This window comes from Athene cunicularia (genome assembly GCF_003259725.1).
Source record: "Athene cunicularia isolate RWA chromosome 18 unlocalized genomic scaffold, athCun1 chr18_part1, whole genome shotgun sequence".
Classification (NCBI taxonomy): Eukaryota; Metazoa; Chordata; class Aves; order Strigiformes; family Strigidae; genus Athene; species Athene cunicularia.
In genome coordinates this window covers 232381-248279 of record NW_020799123.1, presented here as the reverse complement: position 1 = coordinate 248279, position 15899 = coordinate 232381, and the positions used below count along the sequence as shown (strand labels likewise).

The window sequence follows — 15899 nt, the reverse complement described above, 5'->3', positions numbered from 1 at the left end:
TAAAAGTCCATATGCTAGGAACTGCAGCCACTGGAGAAATTTAATTTCTGTATTTTTCAAAAACTTGAATTTCAATTATGCATAGCCAAGCTGTGGACAGTTTAATATCTAAACCAAAATAAAATGGCAGCTCTGACTGCAGTGAGATTGTAGCACAGGTGTATATAGAGGATCTGATTGTCTTCTCTATCCATCAATTTCCATCTCTAGTTATATTTTTATATCAAGAATAGTTACTTCCAAAGTACAATATATGTGTTTAAGTATGTTTTATGTGTTTTAGCTTGAAGGATCTCTGGAACAAGAGAAGAAACTACGAATGGACCTTGAGAGAGCAAAGAGAAAACTGGAGGGAGACCTGAAAATGTCTCAGGATTCCATCATGGATCTGGAAAAAGATAAGCAACAGATGGATGACAGACTAAAAAAGTATTGCACTGACTTCTTATGCTCTGAATTCTAAAATTCAGATTTTATCTTAACCATATTGAATTTGCATTCCTGTTCTTTAACAGAAAGGATTTTGAAATCAGCCAGTTGCAAAGTAAAAGTGAAGATGAGTTAGCTCAAATTTCTCAGCTGCAAAAGAAAATTAAGGAGCTTCAGGTAAAGTCTAAGAGTTACTGATATTTTTAATAGCCAAGTATGAGTTCCTTAGAATTAATTGATATTTATTTTTAGCCTGTTCTATAAAAATATTTTGCTACACATGAATAAAACAATTAACATGGACTCTGGGCTCTGTTCCCATCTCAGGGCACATTTAGAGAAACTCTGGCCTCTAATTATACATAACTGTGTAAGAAATTTCTTAAGTGGAGCTTGTGGCAGGCTTTGAAAATGCATTGGGTACTGAGTTAAGACAGTAGTTGAAGCCACTGAGAATGACTTTTCTAAGAAAACAATAGAATGTGACATAATCTGTCATGATCAGGTCAGGGATCACCTTCTAAATGCAGCACCAGGAAGACAGTTCTCTTCAAGTGCTATTATCCTGTGGTTGCTCATCTCAAAGTTCCTTCCAACTTATTTGCTGATGGAGAGAAGACACTGCTTTCTTTTGGCCTGACATTTGGAAAATTTCTAAAAGAAACTCACATCCCTTTACATGTGCCAGTGACACGACCATATTTCTTCAGAAAAGTGCAATACTATATTGTTTGTAAGACAAGAAAACCATTCTGAGTGCTAACATAAAATTAAATACCAGATTTTACATTCAGTGCTGTTCAAAAACTGAATACTGTACATCCTAAAACACAATTCAGTGAAGGTTCTAGTGGTGCTTCACTTTCTATGCTGACATAAATGGATGTGAATGGTCTTTATTCCTTCATGATAATTTCAAATCTCTCTATTCAGAAGTCCTCATTTAACCGATTAACTTTCACAGGCTCGAATAGAGGAACTGGAGGAAGAAATTGAAGCTGAACGTGCAAGTCGTGCAAAAACTGAAAAGCAGCTAGTTGACCTCTCGAGGGAGCTAGAGGAGATCAGCAAGCACCTGGAAGAAGCAGGAGGGGCTACAGCAGCTCAGATCGAGATGAACAAGAAGCGTGAGGCAGAATTTCAGAAGATGCGCCGTGACCTCGAAGAGGCCACGCTGCAGCACGAAGCCACGGCTGCCGCCCTGCGGAAGAAGCACGCGGACAGCACAGCTGAACTTGGGGAGCAGATCGACAACCTGCAACGCGTGAAGCAGAAGCTGGAGAAGGAGAAGAGTGAGCTGAAGATGGAGATTGACGACTTGGCCAGTAACATGGAGTCTGTCTCCAAAGCCAAGGTTGTTGTCCAGGAAGAAACACAAATCATCATATCATTGCTACCACTGTTCTGAACAATGCTGAAGGATATGCTTTCTATCTCTTAACAGAGCAACCTGGAAAAGATGTGCCGAGCTCTTGAAGACCAGTACAGTGAAGTCAGAACCAAAGACGATGAACATATTCGACTAATTAATGATCTGAACACACATAAAGCACGTCTACAGACTGAGAATGGTGTGTCCTTAGATGAAATGCAATAGCCCTGTGACAAGTACTAAAATATGTTTTCTGAATGCCTGTGTATTTTGTAATATATTAATCACTGGGTGATCTGAACAAAACTCAGACTGTACAATTTCCTTCTGGTGGCAGTCATAGAAACTCCACCCAAGGAAACATAAAACCAAACTAAAAGAAGTACTGTCAATCAAAATGAAGGTATGAGTTTGTGGTCAGTTCATGCACATTCCTTTGATGTTACCAGAACATTTCTCTTTGATACCCTTTTCCTACTGGTGGGAATGAAATGGCTACTCTCCCTTCATTTTACCACATTTTATCTTGTAACCACTTTCCATTCATATGTTTTATGTCTTGCATCCCTGTCTAAAAAAATAAACATTTTCTCATTAGATGAACTTACTGGGCAACTGGAGGAGAAGGAGTCCTTGATTTCTCAATTGACTCGAGGCAAATATGCTTTCACTCAGCAGACTGAAGAGCTGAAGAGGCAACTAGAGGAAGAAAATAAGGTGATGTTTTAATTTGGACCAACAAATTGTAAAATAAACCAATGGGCTAAACCAGTAAGATTTCTGAGAGAAATGTGGAGACATCAGAAAAGTGAAACTTTTGAACTTTTCCTTGGAGTATAACACAGAGAAGAGAGATTAGAAATTAAATAAGGAAGACAGTTTAAGTCCTTCTCATCATGCTTTCTGAAGTTCAAAAACATGAGAGAAATGAATGAAAATAGCTTTCTGTGCATACATTACTGCTACAGGAAATCACTGGGGCAAAGAAAACAGTAGCAGCCAAAAAAAAAAGGACAGAGAGCAGGAGTGTACCCAGGGTTAGATATGACAAAACAGTTTAAAGACTCTTCCACCTTCAGATAAACACCAAACTCTGCCTGAAAATCTTACAGGGAAACTTCTTGACAGATAATTCCCACCTTGTCTGTTGCTGGATTTCTTGTGTCTGTGCCTGAAGCACTTGGTGCAGATGTGTTTGAGAGGCAGCATGCCAGACAGACTGGACAAGTGCCTGATCTTGTTTAACAACATCATGTCTGAAACTCAGAGTACCTAATGTTATTCACTTTGCTCCTTCTCTTACTCTAGCAACTGTTGCACATGGGCTGTGAGATGTGGAGGTTTTATCAAAATACAGTAAAAAAATCCAGTCACAAATTATTAATATTTTGCTAATTTTATAAATTTAACTACCCAGGCCAAGAACGCCCTGGCCCACGCCTTGCAGTCAGCTCGCCATGACTGTGACTTGCTGCGGGAACAATACGAGGAGGAGCAGGAAGCCAAGGGGGAGCTGCAGCGTGCCCTGTCCAAGGCCAACAGCGAGGTGGCCCAGTGGAGAACCAAATACGAGACGGATGCTATCCAGCGCACAGAGGAGCTGGAGGAGGCCAAGTACGTGGAAGGATGGTCTGGAGCAAGTAGAAGGATATTTAAGTATAAATGTAAGAAGGAACTGGAGGAAAACAGAATATGCTTGTAGTGGGAATATGCAGAGCAATGTGTTTTGTAATGTGTTAGGAGTGAAAAGGGGAGTGAATAGAGGTCTGAAGGAGGAGAAGGAGTAGAGGCTTGGGAGTGTCTACAGAAATGAGAATTCCAGTGCATTAACGATGCAGTTAATCATAGTAGTTGAAAAATCTTATTCTTAACACTGGCAATATTGAAAGCGTGTTTCTGGTTCCTCTTCACATTGGTACAGTCTACCCCTTGGGTAAGTATTCTCCTTGCCTATGCACCACTCCAGCATGCTGTGTCATCCCAGGCTCCTACTGATGTTCTCTGTTCACAACATTGCTCTCTCTGACCACCTCTCCCATTACAAATTCCCTTCCTGTCCTTTTTCTGAGAAAGTCAGAATTTTCCTTCTCTCAGCAATGATTGTCTCATCTTACAGAAAGAAGCTTGCTCAGCACCTGCATGAGTCGGAGGAGCAGATTGAGGCTGTCAACTCAAAGTGTGCTTCACTGGAGAAGACAAAGCAGAGGCTGCAGGGGGAAGTGGATGACCTCATGATTGACATGGAAAGGTCAAACGCAGCCTGTGCAGCATTTGATAAAAAGCAGAAGAATTTCGACAAGGTTCATTCAAAGAGCCTGCCAGATCTGAACACCATTAGATAGGCCAGGCCAAATTCTGAAATCATGAAAGTTCTGCACTCACAGTAAGATAAATTAATTTTTATCCAAAGCAAATCGATGGTAAGGAGCACGTAACAGAACATATAGTAATGATAATGTCACAGTGGGAGTGACCCCAAATGACCACAGCAAATAACAGATTTCTGATAGCTTCAAAAAGCATGAAGTCTTTGCAAGGGTGACTGAAAGGATCCATATGTAGTCTTTGATCAAGCAGACTGAGTAAGTACTCACATGGAAGCTAACAAGCTCTGACTTTCACCTGGTGCTAGTCTGCCAGCCCTGCATTTGGGTTAGTCAGAGCCTCAGCTTCCACTGCCTTTAGTAACACTTAAAAGAATCAACACCATTTGACCAAATCGCGTTGCATAGCCCTGTGCCTTGGCCCAGCCTTGTGTGACTGAAATAGGTGAATGTACTAAAAAAGATGCCCTGTGGGTCACTGGTATCAAACTCAGAAGACAATCGGTAAAACGTGATCTTTCTTGGTGGGCTGAATGCAAGACCACTGTCTCCTGCAATGATAAAAAGGCTCACACAGTCTCATTTGGACTAACCACGTTGTGTCCGGGCTGGTGTCAAACCAAACTATTGCCTGAGAGTTTGGGGCTTCCACCCAATGTATCACATTGAATCGATTGTCACAGGCAGAGAATAGCCCAGAGCAAAAGATTTTAAGGCAGGCCATACCTCTCGGGTTCTTGTCCTGTAAATGTGCAGAGACAAGAGTGTTGCAGAATGGGTCATTCTTATGCTCCTGTCATTCCAGCTCCTGGTTGAATGGAAACAGAAGTACCAGGAGAGTCAGGCTGAACTAGAAGCTGCCCAGAAGGAGTCTCGTTCTCTTAGCACTGAAATCTTCCGGATGAAGAATGCCTATGAAGAAATGCTTGACCAGGCTGAGACTGTCAGACGGGAGAACAAGAACCTCCGGCGTAAGTTCAGATCTCTATCAGCAGGGATCCACCATGACTCCTAAAATACTTCCATGTTTCTGGGCTACCAGAGCTCTGCTTCTTCCCAGAGTTTTGTTCTCTATGACTTTCCCACAAAGCTCAGGTTAGGCAACTTTCTTTCCTCTTCAGCTGATCACAAAGTCACCTGTAAGCATATGCCTAACTGCTCTTTACAGAATGCTATTTCCTCATGGTATTCCCACCTTCTACTTCTTCACACCATCATAATCCCACTCATGTATAGGGATCCAATTAACTGAATGGACAGAAATGATGATGAAACCAGATACTATTTTTTTTTTCAGATTACTTCAGTCATTACCATTAGAAAAAATCTGGAGTGCTGTTGTCTATCTCCTGACTATTGAAGGACCATGCAGCTGTGGTACAACAGATTGGCATTTAATAAGCAAACTAACTGTATAATCACAACTCAGTTCCATTTTGTGAGCAGAATGATCCCTGGGGAGTATCTGAGGATAAAGAGAGAAATCAAACAGGACTCTCTCTGGAGACATAATTTTACTATCCAGCGGAATTTGACATCATTCTCTGAGCTCACTTCATTTGGTCCCTCTCATTTTCAAACTGCACACTGAACTGGAAATAGCAGGTAGTCAGAAATAAAGACTGCACATGAGACACGGCCTACTATTTCTCCTAACTGATGCATCACGTTACATTATTATGTCTTTTGTCACTCCCACTGCTAAACAGCAATTGTAGGTGCCATTGACAACATCATCTAAAATGAGTTTTGTGTTCTCTGTGTTGCAGAGGAAATTTCTGATCTGACTGAACAGATTGCTGAATCTGGAAAAGTTAATCATGGACTGGAGAAAGCAAAGAAGCAAATTGAGAGAGAAAAGTATGACCTACAAGCATCATTAGAAGAAGCAGAGGCAAGTGTCCTCAGTAAGGGGGCTTGTTTTTAGAGAGATCATGAATGGAGAAAATTTGAAATTATATATTTCTGCTTATCCTGATACTGTCACAAAGGTGCACTATGAGAGCACAAACAGACCGAATAGCCTAGGGACTGCTCCTCTCCCATACCAGTGTGGCATTCCTTATTGTGGGATCATGCACAAAAAACCTCAGTCTCAGACTAAAATTGAGCTCATTTTGCACCACTTGTTTGAATTTTCTCCTGTGGAAGGCTGAAGAAAGGTATTTTGTATTTCAAAACTCTGACAATTTTTGTTTTCTAGTCAAATTCATCAAGGATGTTTTCAGAGCATGTCTAATCCATACTTAAAAGCCCTCTTGATGTCACCACCTGTTCAAAGAAAGCTGAATGCTGATGAGAATTAAAATAATATTTTTTCAGTTCCTCCACTTCCAATGACTGGGAGTTAGTAAGACATTCAAAGAGGAGTCAGTCCACAGGACATGAATTCTGATGAAGATAGAGAGGTTGCTGTGAATCAGCTGAATCTTGAGGTGCCACCGGTACACTGACGTGCTTTGCTGATGCAAGCTGCATACCAGGTCCCACAATTCCAGGATTTCTCTGTCTTACTTTCTTTGGCTATTCCTTAGCTCTTCATAACTTTAAATCTTACTTACTCTTTGCCCAGTCCATGCCAGATTGCAGCTCCTTCAGTTCCCTCTTGTCTGGGTTCTTGCCTTTTTTTTCCTATCTGCCCTGATTGTCACTTGGAAAAGCATTTATTACTTCTGTATAACCATATCTGATTCTCCACAAAATATCTCTGAGGCCATTTCACAGAGCTGCCCATGGTATACCTAGGGCATAGCTCAAACACAGAGACACAGAATTAACTTAGTTTGGAAAGGCTCTCTGGAGGTCCTTAGTCCAACTGTCTGCTCAAAGCAGGCTTAACTTCAGAGTTATGTTAGGTTGCTCAAAGCCTTGTCTAATTAGTCGTTATAATTTTCAGGGATGTAGATTTTATAGTATTGCTGGACAACCTTTTCCAGTGTGGCATCATTCTCACGGGAAAACATTTTTATTCTTATACGCAGTCAGGATTTCCCTCGTATCAACTCTTGACTCTTGGCTTTTGTCTTATTGCTGTCCACCACCAAGAATAGCCTCACCTTATTTTCTCTGTAACTCCCATTAGGTAGAAAAAGAAGTAAAAAACAGCTGACACATCTCTAATCTTTAGATTTCACTAGAAGGGTGGGCAGTAGGAGCAAGAGTTATAGTGGCCATGCAAATCCATCTGCTCTAATTTACGCATCTAAACGTCAACAGTCTAATCCTGAATTAGTCACCATAGGCTTATTCTAGAATCAAAATGGAGAAATAGGCATCTCTGGAAGGGCTGTTCTTAAAAAGCATGCCAAGGTTACATCAACCGTTTCATTCTCTGGATGTGTTTATTTTTGTCCACTGATTGTAAAGGTCCAGTCTCAGGCTTTTAACTCCTAGACATCTGAAGCTAGATGATATGACTATCAGAGGAAAAAGGTTGTATGGAAGGGCAACATGCCTTCACAGTCACTGGGGTAGGACTAAATACAGAGCCCTTAAGCAAAATTCAGCACAGAGATACAAAAGAAGGCAAGCTGCTTCTGAGCATGAGCCTTGGCTGTCCTATTTTATGTTTTCACTGTTTTGTTATCTCTACAGTGTCAACATAGCCCTCAGTGCCCAGACCTTGTGATATTAGAGGCATTTTCCTAAGGAGCCTTATTCCTAAATTACTGATTATTATCCAGCTGAGGTATAATAATTCTTGTGTGGGAACAGAAGTCAGCTATTTCAGTGCTAGGACTTTTCTAAAGGTCCATAGTAAGGCAAACATATCTGCCTTACTGGCCATAAAGGGTCAAAGTTCTGCACGGGTATTTCCCAGTAATGGACACTGATATTTTTCAATCCTGACAGGGCTCTTTAGAACATGAAGAGGGAAAAATCTTACGTGTTCAGCTGGAGCTAAACCAACTGAAGTCAGATGTTGATAGAACAAGTGCAGAGAAAGATGAGGAAATTCAGCAGCTGAAGAGGAATCACCAGAGGGTATTAGAGTCTATGCAGACCATGCTGGATGCTGAGATCAGAAGCAGAAATGATGCTTTGAGGCTGAAAAAGAAGATGGAGGGAGATCTAAATGATGTGGAAATACAGCTGAGCCGTGCCAACTGTCAGGTAGCAGAGACACAGAATCACCTCAAAGCCGTGCAAGGGCAACTCAAGGTAGGGACCACAAAAGCTACTGTCCTACAGGCCTTTGCCACTCCCTCTGCTTGCCTCTGAATCTCATGGTGCTTTCACCTTCAAAGGATTCCCAGCTCCATTTGGATGACGCTTTGAGAGAGAATGATGACCTGAAGGAGCAGCTTGCTACGGCAGAGCGTAGGAACAATCTGATGACCACAGAAATGGAGGAGATGCGAGCTGCCATGGAGCAGACAGAGCGAGCCCGGAAAGTTTCTGAGCAGGAGCTGATGGATGCCAGTGAGCGAGTGCAGCTTCTCCACTCGCAGGTATTTGGTATCTCCTTTACAATAGACATGTGAGGGCATGAAATGGGGTAGGAATGACCTGTCTTCGGACTGTCCCAACAGAACACAAGCCTCCTCAACACCAAGAAGAGACTTGAAGTGGATATTACTCAGTTACAGAATGAAGTCGAAGACAGCATTCAGGAAGCCAGAAATGCAGAGGAGAAAGCAAAGAAAGCAATCACAGATGTGAGTCCTCTTGCTGCCTTTCTTCTGTGTTATACTACCACAGTCACTTTTATACTTTAGAACAGCAGCAGGTGGAGAAGAGCCAATTCTTCAACACAGGAACAGCACGTATCAGTGACACACGATCCCTCCCACATGGGTCTCACACAACCTCTGCCCTACTGCTTGTCACAGAAGATCCCTTCAAGTCTAGGTCCTCTACTCATGTTCTGCTAGCAGTCTGTACTGAAGAGGCATCCTCTCTCCTCTACCCCATACCCACATTCATTTTTGCTTCCAGGATAAATGTAATAGTCAGGATAGAACAGATGGTGGCAAAATTGTAATAGAAAAAGAGTAGTCTGAACCAAGTCCTGCTTAGACAAAGCACAGAAAAGCAGAAATTAAGATTAAAATCAGACATGCTTCTATATAAATTCTAGACATGTAAGAAATAAAAAGAGGGAATAGAAATGTTTCATTTAAACAAGGCTAGTTTCACAGCATCAGAAGAAACAAATCTTAGGACTACTTAGGAAAGGTGTATGAAAATGAAACAGAAAATGGTTACACTATTGCATCCAGTCATGGCACACTTGGGTCTGAAGTGCTGTGTCTAGTTCTGGTTGCATGGCAGTGGCAGGGCTGCAGGTTCCCCTCTGCCCTCTCTGCCCTGTCACATTGGTGACAGCTATCCATCCTGGGTTCTCTGCAAGGACAAGCTTTTCACTGTAGTTTGAAATACTTGGGGTCATTTCATTGGCAAAAACTGCTTAGGCACCAAATGGCCAAATATTCAAAATCATTTGAGAGCCAGAGATGCAGAGTGCTAGCTGGTGGTACTTCAAGATGCCCCTAATTTCCACTGACTCTTAAAAAAATGAAACTCTGGTACTGAGTTATTTGCATGCCCTAATTATTTTTTTCTTGTCATCAACCCTGCTGGTTCTCCGAGGCAGAGCAGTTTTAGAAATACAGACAATGAGAAACAGTGATCCTCTTTACATGACATACTCTTAGCACAGCCACGGGCGCTGAGTGGAGAGCCATACACCAACGTGAAGCTGGGCCTTGCTCCCAGGGAGAGCACAGAACTGCCAGGGATGGGGAGGCATATTTGTAACATACCTGTGCACTACAACCAGGCAGCCATGATGGCCGAAGAGCTGAAGAAGGAGCAGGACACCAGTGCCCACCTGGAGAGGATGAAGAGGAATCTGGAACAGATGGTGAAGGACCTGCAGCACCGTCTGGATGAGGCCGAGCAGTTGGCACTGAAGGGAGGAAAGAAGCAACTCCAGAAGCTGGAGGCGAGGGTATGGTGAAGACTAGGGTAGGCTAAGGTCATGTTCCTGAGTGGGCCCTTGGTTGCTGGAACCTCTTGGGAAGGTTACAACAGGGACAACCCCAGGTATCTCCAGCAGGTTTGATGAGAATTACACTAAGCGGTCAAATGTTGCACTGTGGGTGAGGAACTTGAGAATGACCTCATAAAAGCTGAGTGAGCAAAAATGGTGACCGATGAACATCAGGGTAGAAACATATGGTAACTTATCTAGGGAAAAATAATTTAAAACATACTTATCTGGGGATGAACTTGGAACTGGAAATCATGGCTGAGCACAGACATCTGTGTCTCATCCACGACAGACCTCAGAAATGGTTTGTTCAATGCACAGTAGAAGCAAAAATTGAGAAGAGAAAAAATTTGGGGCTTCGTTAGAAAAGCCACTGAGAACAAGACAGACCATCACTTGTCACTATATTAAATGTACCAAGTGCAGTTCTGGTCAGTGCAACTGAAGATGGACCTGACAAAGATGCATAGACGGAATGGCAGCTGACTGGGTGGGGGTTCTATGAGGAGAGACAAATAGACTTTTCTGTTTGGAGAGGAGATGGATGAGGAGGATGCTGTCAGAGTTTACAGAATCATGATAGCAGAGACCAAGATGTATTCTGAATGGTTATTCATCAAAATGCACAATATGAGAAGTAAGGACACATGGTGCAGATCGGGACATCTTCACCTGGAGATCAGTTTAAAATAAATAAAAGGAAGTACTTAACGGAGTGGGCAGTGAAAATCTGGACCCTGTTGCCATGGGAGGCTGTAGATGCAGCTGTTAGAAGGTTCAAAACGAGATTAGAAATCGGCAGGTTTACAGACATACTTAAGGGAACAGGCATAGATATGCCACTTTATACCTCTAATCTAATGACTGTGGAGCCTGGACAAGTGTGAGGGCAGTAGATAGTGCCAGGTTTCCATGCTGTCCCTAAATAGTATATGCTGCTGCCACTCCCAGAGGCAAGCTAGATGGACCATTTGCCTGACCCACTTCCTATGCTCTTCAAATGTTACTTTTCCAAAATACAGCACAACTGATGAGGAATTAGATGCTCTTGGCTTTTCAAGGAAATATCCACACAGAAATAAAAGCTTTGGTGCCCAGGTTTGACTTATATACACTGCAGAAGAGGTATGGAGCTATGGGAGGTTGTTAAGGACTATTCAGATGATGAGCTGGACAGATTTTCCCCATTTACCTGGTGAACATTGACAGAACCCTCCCTTCCCCGTTTCAATTTCCTCTTTGACAGATTTAAGTCTAATTTTGATTATATATGCCCCAGGTATGCACAGCTAAGTTCCTTCTATAAATAACTATGAATTCACACACTATGTCACTATTAATATACTATGGTGAGCAGTTTTTTGCTAGTCTTGCTCAAGCAGCTGAAGGAAGCTGCCTTGCACTGCCACTTTCTCCCTGCAGCCTTAGTCCACAGAGCCCTGGTTCCTAGTATCCTACAGCAGGATCAGCAGCCATTCCTGGAAGTTTGCTGTCTTCACCATGATACTGTGTTTCAGATTAATGAGTTAGAAAATGAGCTTGATGCCGAGCAGAAGCGAGGAATAGAGTCACTGAAAGGTGCTCGCAAGTATGAGCAAAGGCTGAAGGAGCTCACTTACCAGGTATTTCAAATCCTCTGCCCTCTTATGTGCACCACCTCACTCCATCTTTCGAGGCTGACTTGATCTTCACTTCCCACAGTCTGAAGAGGATAAGAAAAATATTCTCCGGCTCCAGGACCTGGTGGACAAGCTACAGTTAAAAGTGAAAGCATATAAGAAACAGGCTGAGGAAGCTGTGAGTGCGGGACTCTTCTTAAATCTTTGTGGGCCCTGGGTGGAGATTTCCAAAAGGTCTGGGTTCCCAAGTTCACTAAAATAATTGAATGCCCAGTTTGATAGGGCAGCTATGGCCACTGCCTTTGAATATTTCTAACCTCGTAGACTTTTGGCTCAAAACAGAGCAGACACAGCTGTAATTATCCCAGAGTTACTGCACTTCTGAAGCCACAATAGCCAATTTTCCCAGCTGGAATTGAGCAGGACTAATTGTTCTGTCCCCAGCTGAGTGCTCATGTTGTTGACAGTAGTAGATAGAAATGCACAGCGTTGGCAAGACAGGGCTGTAGCTGTGAGGCTAACAAGTAGGTGCTGTTACCATGGCACAGCCATAGGGGTGTCTGGTTAATGCTAACAGGGCAATGTCAGTTTGAGTCCATGTCACTGATGGCACTGCACGACTTTCAGGAAGAACAGGCAAACACTAATCTCTCACGGTGCCGCAAGACCCAACATGAGCTGGAAGAGGCTGAAGAACGAGCTGATATTGCTGAATGTCAGGTTAACAAGTTGAGAGCCAGAAGTCGTGATATTGGAGGACAGGTGAGTTGAAGGGCTGTGGAGAAGTTCCTGTGCAGCAAGTGCCACAAAGATCTCTGCCCAAACACCTGGCAGCCACAGCTGTACTCTTCCCACTCTTGCACTGGAGTATTCTCATAAAGGAAGGCCAGAAACTGGCACCTATCCGGAGCCGCCGCCATCGTCCCAGATCCCCCGTCCCAGAGCGCTCCCGGTGTGCGGCGGGACGGGCCGCTCTTAGCGCGGGATCTGGCCGGAGCTGCTCGTCATTGTCTACATGAAAAACGGGACCGTTTCTGAAAAGCAAAAATGTTCTGGAGCGCGTAAACAGCTGCAGATTTTTCATTGCAAAATGTCTAAATGTTCGCTGTCAGTAGGACACGCACGCCTTGCCGGTGGTCCCAGCGCCAGCCAGGGGCTCCGGCCGTTTTCCTCGGTCTGTATTTGCCTGCAGGCGCAGATGCCATCGCCGTGCATCAGGTGGCCACCACTGCCAAGGTTCCTGCCTCCTCCCGCTTCCCCTCAGGACCCAAGGACCTGCTGCTTACACCCCCTCAATGCTCCTTCCATGTCAGTCCTTTCTCCTCTTGTGCATTCATCAACTCTACTTGGGCTCTGTTTGCGGTTCCGTCAGCATTCTCCTGTGGTTTGTACCCTGTCATCACGGCTGGCAGTAGACTGGCCATCCATTTACACTGAGGGTCCTTTGTGACGGTCACGGCTCTCTGGTGTTTTGTCTGCTCCTGGCCCATCAGGTGTGATCTGCCATCACTGCCTGACAACCTGACAAAGATCATCTCACCGTTTCTTTTCCCCTGCTCCATGGCTACCTGCCACCATTGGCTCCAGCTGGCCTGTTCTCCAGCACGGCATTGTCTGTTGTCCAAGATGGATGTGGACGGCCTGGTCACCAACACACAGTCTGTGACTTAAGCTGCCATCCCATCCAACCCCCCAGGCCGGCTAGTCCTGCCCACACTCTCACATGCCACGATGCAGTTCTCATTGCACAGCTGTGCACATTAGGACCCTGGCTGCCCCAGCCGGCAAACAGCGCTGTGATAAGCACAATACAAGCAGACAAACCCATAGATTAGCAGGGTTTATCCTTTTGTTAAGGACAAACCTGTTCTCAATACTCTTATCTGCACATAAAGGAAGAAAAATTGAAATAATGATAAACAGCTCCTGCATGGGAGTTTTGTTCTGCAGGAGTGGTTTTTAAGGCTATTTTTTCTTTAATAAGATGATGGCTGCAAGCATATTTATAAAGCTGAAAGAAAAGCCTTAGTCTGAAATTTTCTTTGCACTCCTAGAAGCTTCTAGATGTACTCTGTAGTTGTCATGAGATCTGTAGAGCCCTCTGAGTCCTTTGCTTGTCCCAGTATACCAGGAAGGGAGAGGTAATGGAATGACCAGATGCATGTGCATTACCCATGAGCCAGCACTGGCTTTTTCTTGGCATGCTGGCCAGCAGCAGGAAGGATCATTTTGTGTGATCACCCATCTCTGCAGGAGTATTTCTGTAAAGCAGCCTGTTAGGTATTTAGGCCATACATTAGCATCACTGGCTTCCTTTTGTAAACACAGAACATGTCACCTTGCTCACTCAAGACAGCTCTGGGAGAGGGGCAAAAGAGAAGATTTGTTTCTTTAAGAACAAGAAATGTACTATTTTTCATTTAGTTGAACCAGAGGTAGCATGAGATATACTTAGGAAATAAAAAAGGACATATTTTAGAACAGTAAAAACAGTTATTAAGAGAGCTGGAGCTGTGTTATAACTCAGTGTATACTAAGAATAGCTCCTGCTAGTTTGCCTATCTGTGAAGTCAGAAGGAGGATTAAAATGCTGATTTAAAACCACACCATGCACACACAAAGCTCATCCCTTCTAGGCATGGTGCCTGCTCCTCCTTTGAGGTCCTGGGGGAATGGATGGAAGTGGGATTCATTCCAGTGGCCTACAAGATTCTCTTTCAAGCCTGCAGGGCTTTTTGCTAGGAAAAGTGTAAATTGTGCTGAGAATTACAGTCTCTTTGCTTATGTCTGTGACCAACATCAGACCTTGTACAGCTCTAAAAACTTTTTGCAGAAAAGTAAGGTTTCTCAGGTACCACACTGGGCCTCCATGTCCCACTGGTGCTCCTTGCTTGTATTAGCAGACAAAGCACAATAGGACTCAGGGTTTGATCGTTTCTAATCACATGATAAATTTAGTCTAATTCACCTCATACATTTGTTCTAATGCTGTGAAATCATAAATCCTCTTTATATTTTCAACCTGGAACAAAACAACTCCATGCACTAGTGCAGACAGGATTGACTGCTAGGGTGCAGCCCTGCACAAAAGGCCTTGGGATTCTGATGGAAAACGAGTCGGACCTGTGTCAGCAGTGCTCCCCTGCAGTGATAACACTAACAGGTCATGGGACTGCATTAGTAAGTAGCCAGTAAGCAGTCAGCAGTGGAGGGGTGTGGGTATTCCCCTCTGCCTGGCACTGGTGAGGCTGCATCTGCAATACTGGGCTCAGTCTGGGGAACTGCCCTCCCCAGTATGGGTCAGCTGGAGCGTGGGCCATGAGGAGGTGTGAGGGGAATTACGTGCGTTTGGCCTGGCGAAGGTGGGTGGAGGATCTAGTTCAGCAGACTAACACTGATGAAAAGGGGGTTGGAAATCAAGATCTATCCAAGCTTTTTCTGCAAGTGCACAGTGAAATGACAAGATGCAGTGGTCTCATGTTGCAAACCAGGAAAATTATTTTCCAATGAAAGGAATACATTATTTACCGTGAGTGTGCTGCAGCCCTGCCTAGACAGTTTGTGGAATCTCCATCCTCAGGGACTTCCGGGATACACATGGACATGAGCAACTTCACCTAGCTTTGAAGTGAGCCCCACTTTGAGTAGGAGATTGGACTGAAGAACTCTGATATGCCTTCCCGTCTACATTTTTCACTGGTTCAGTTGAACTCACTAATCCAGCAGGAAGAAAGTTGCATTGTGCTGTTTGAAAACTAATCAATTCACTGAAAAGGCTGAGGAACACAAAACTGGTACCAGGCACAGGAAGGTCAGGACCATGCAGCAAGCAGGAAGGGTGGTGGTTTGTAAAGGACAGCAAGGGAATGAGACTCTGTCTCGGGCACCATCCCAGTGAGCCATCGAATCACCTCCTTCAGCCTGTGAGTCCTCAAAGTGATGATTTCGGGGATGAAGTGGCAACTTCTTTTTCCTATGATATTTTTGCAGAATAGATTTGTAATCTCTGTCCTTGGAGATATTTGAAAGCAGTCCGACATGGTCCTGGGGAACCTGCTCTAGGTGGTTCTGCTTGAACAGGGGTTTTGGATGAGATCAACTCCAGGATTCCCTTCCAACCTCAACCACTCTGTGATTCTGTGATTCTGATTTTATCTGTT

The 15899-nt window shown here is 43.8% G+C and overlaps 1 protein-coding gene across 4 annotated transcripts in view; it reads left to right on the top strand.

Moving 5' to 3' along the window:
* The window catches only part of LOC113486757 (myosin-13), a 36311-nt gene extending 23801 nt beyond the window's left edge, over positions 1–12510 (top strand). For all 4 annotated transcript variants that reach the window (XM_026860980.1, XM_026860981.1, XM_026860982.1 and 1 more), the window contains 16 exons: positions 284–429; positions 516–606; positions 1394–1783; positions 1874–2000; positions 2400–2518; positions 3219–3415; positions 3918–4101; positions 4931–5096; positions 5895–6019; positions 7978–8286; positions 8373–8576; positions 8658–8783; positions 9908–10078; positions 11638–11742; positions 11822–11917; positions 12367–12510. In XM_026860980.1, the coding sequence (XP_026716781.1) occupies positions 284–429; positions 516–606; positions 1394–1783; positions 1874–2000; positions 2400–2518; positions 3219–3415; positions 3918–4101; positions 4931–5096; positions 5895–6019; positions 7978–8286; positions 8373–8576; positions 8658–8783; positions 9908–10078; positions 11638–11742; positions 11822–11917; positions 12367–12510 (2700 nt within the window). The remainder of the gene's footprint in view (positions 1–283; positions 430–515; positions 607–1393; positions 1784–1873; positions 2001–2399; positions 2519–3218; positions 3416–3917; positions 4102–4930; positions 5097–5894; positions 6020–7977; positions 8287–8372; positions 8577–8657; positions 8784–9907; positions 10079–11637; positions 11743–11821; positions 11918–12366) is intronic.
* The last annotated feature ends 3389 nt before the right edge of the window (positions 12511–15899 follow it).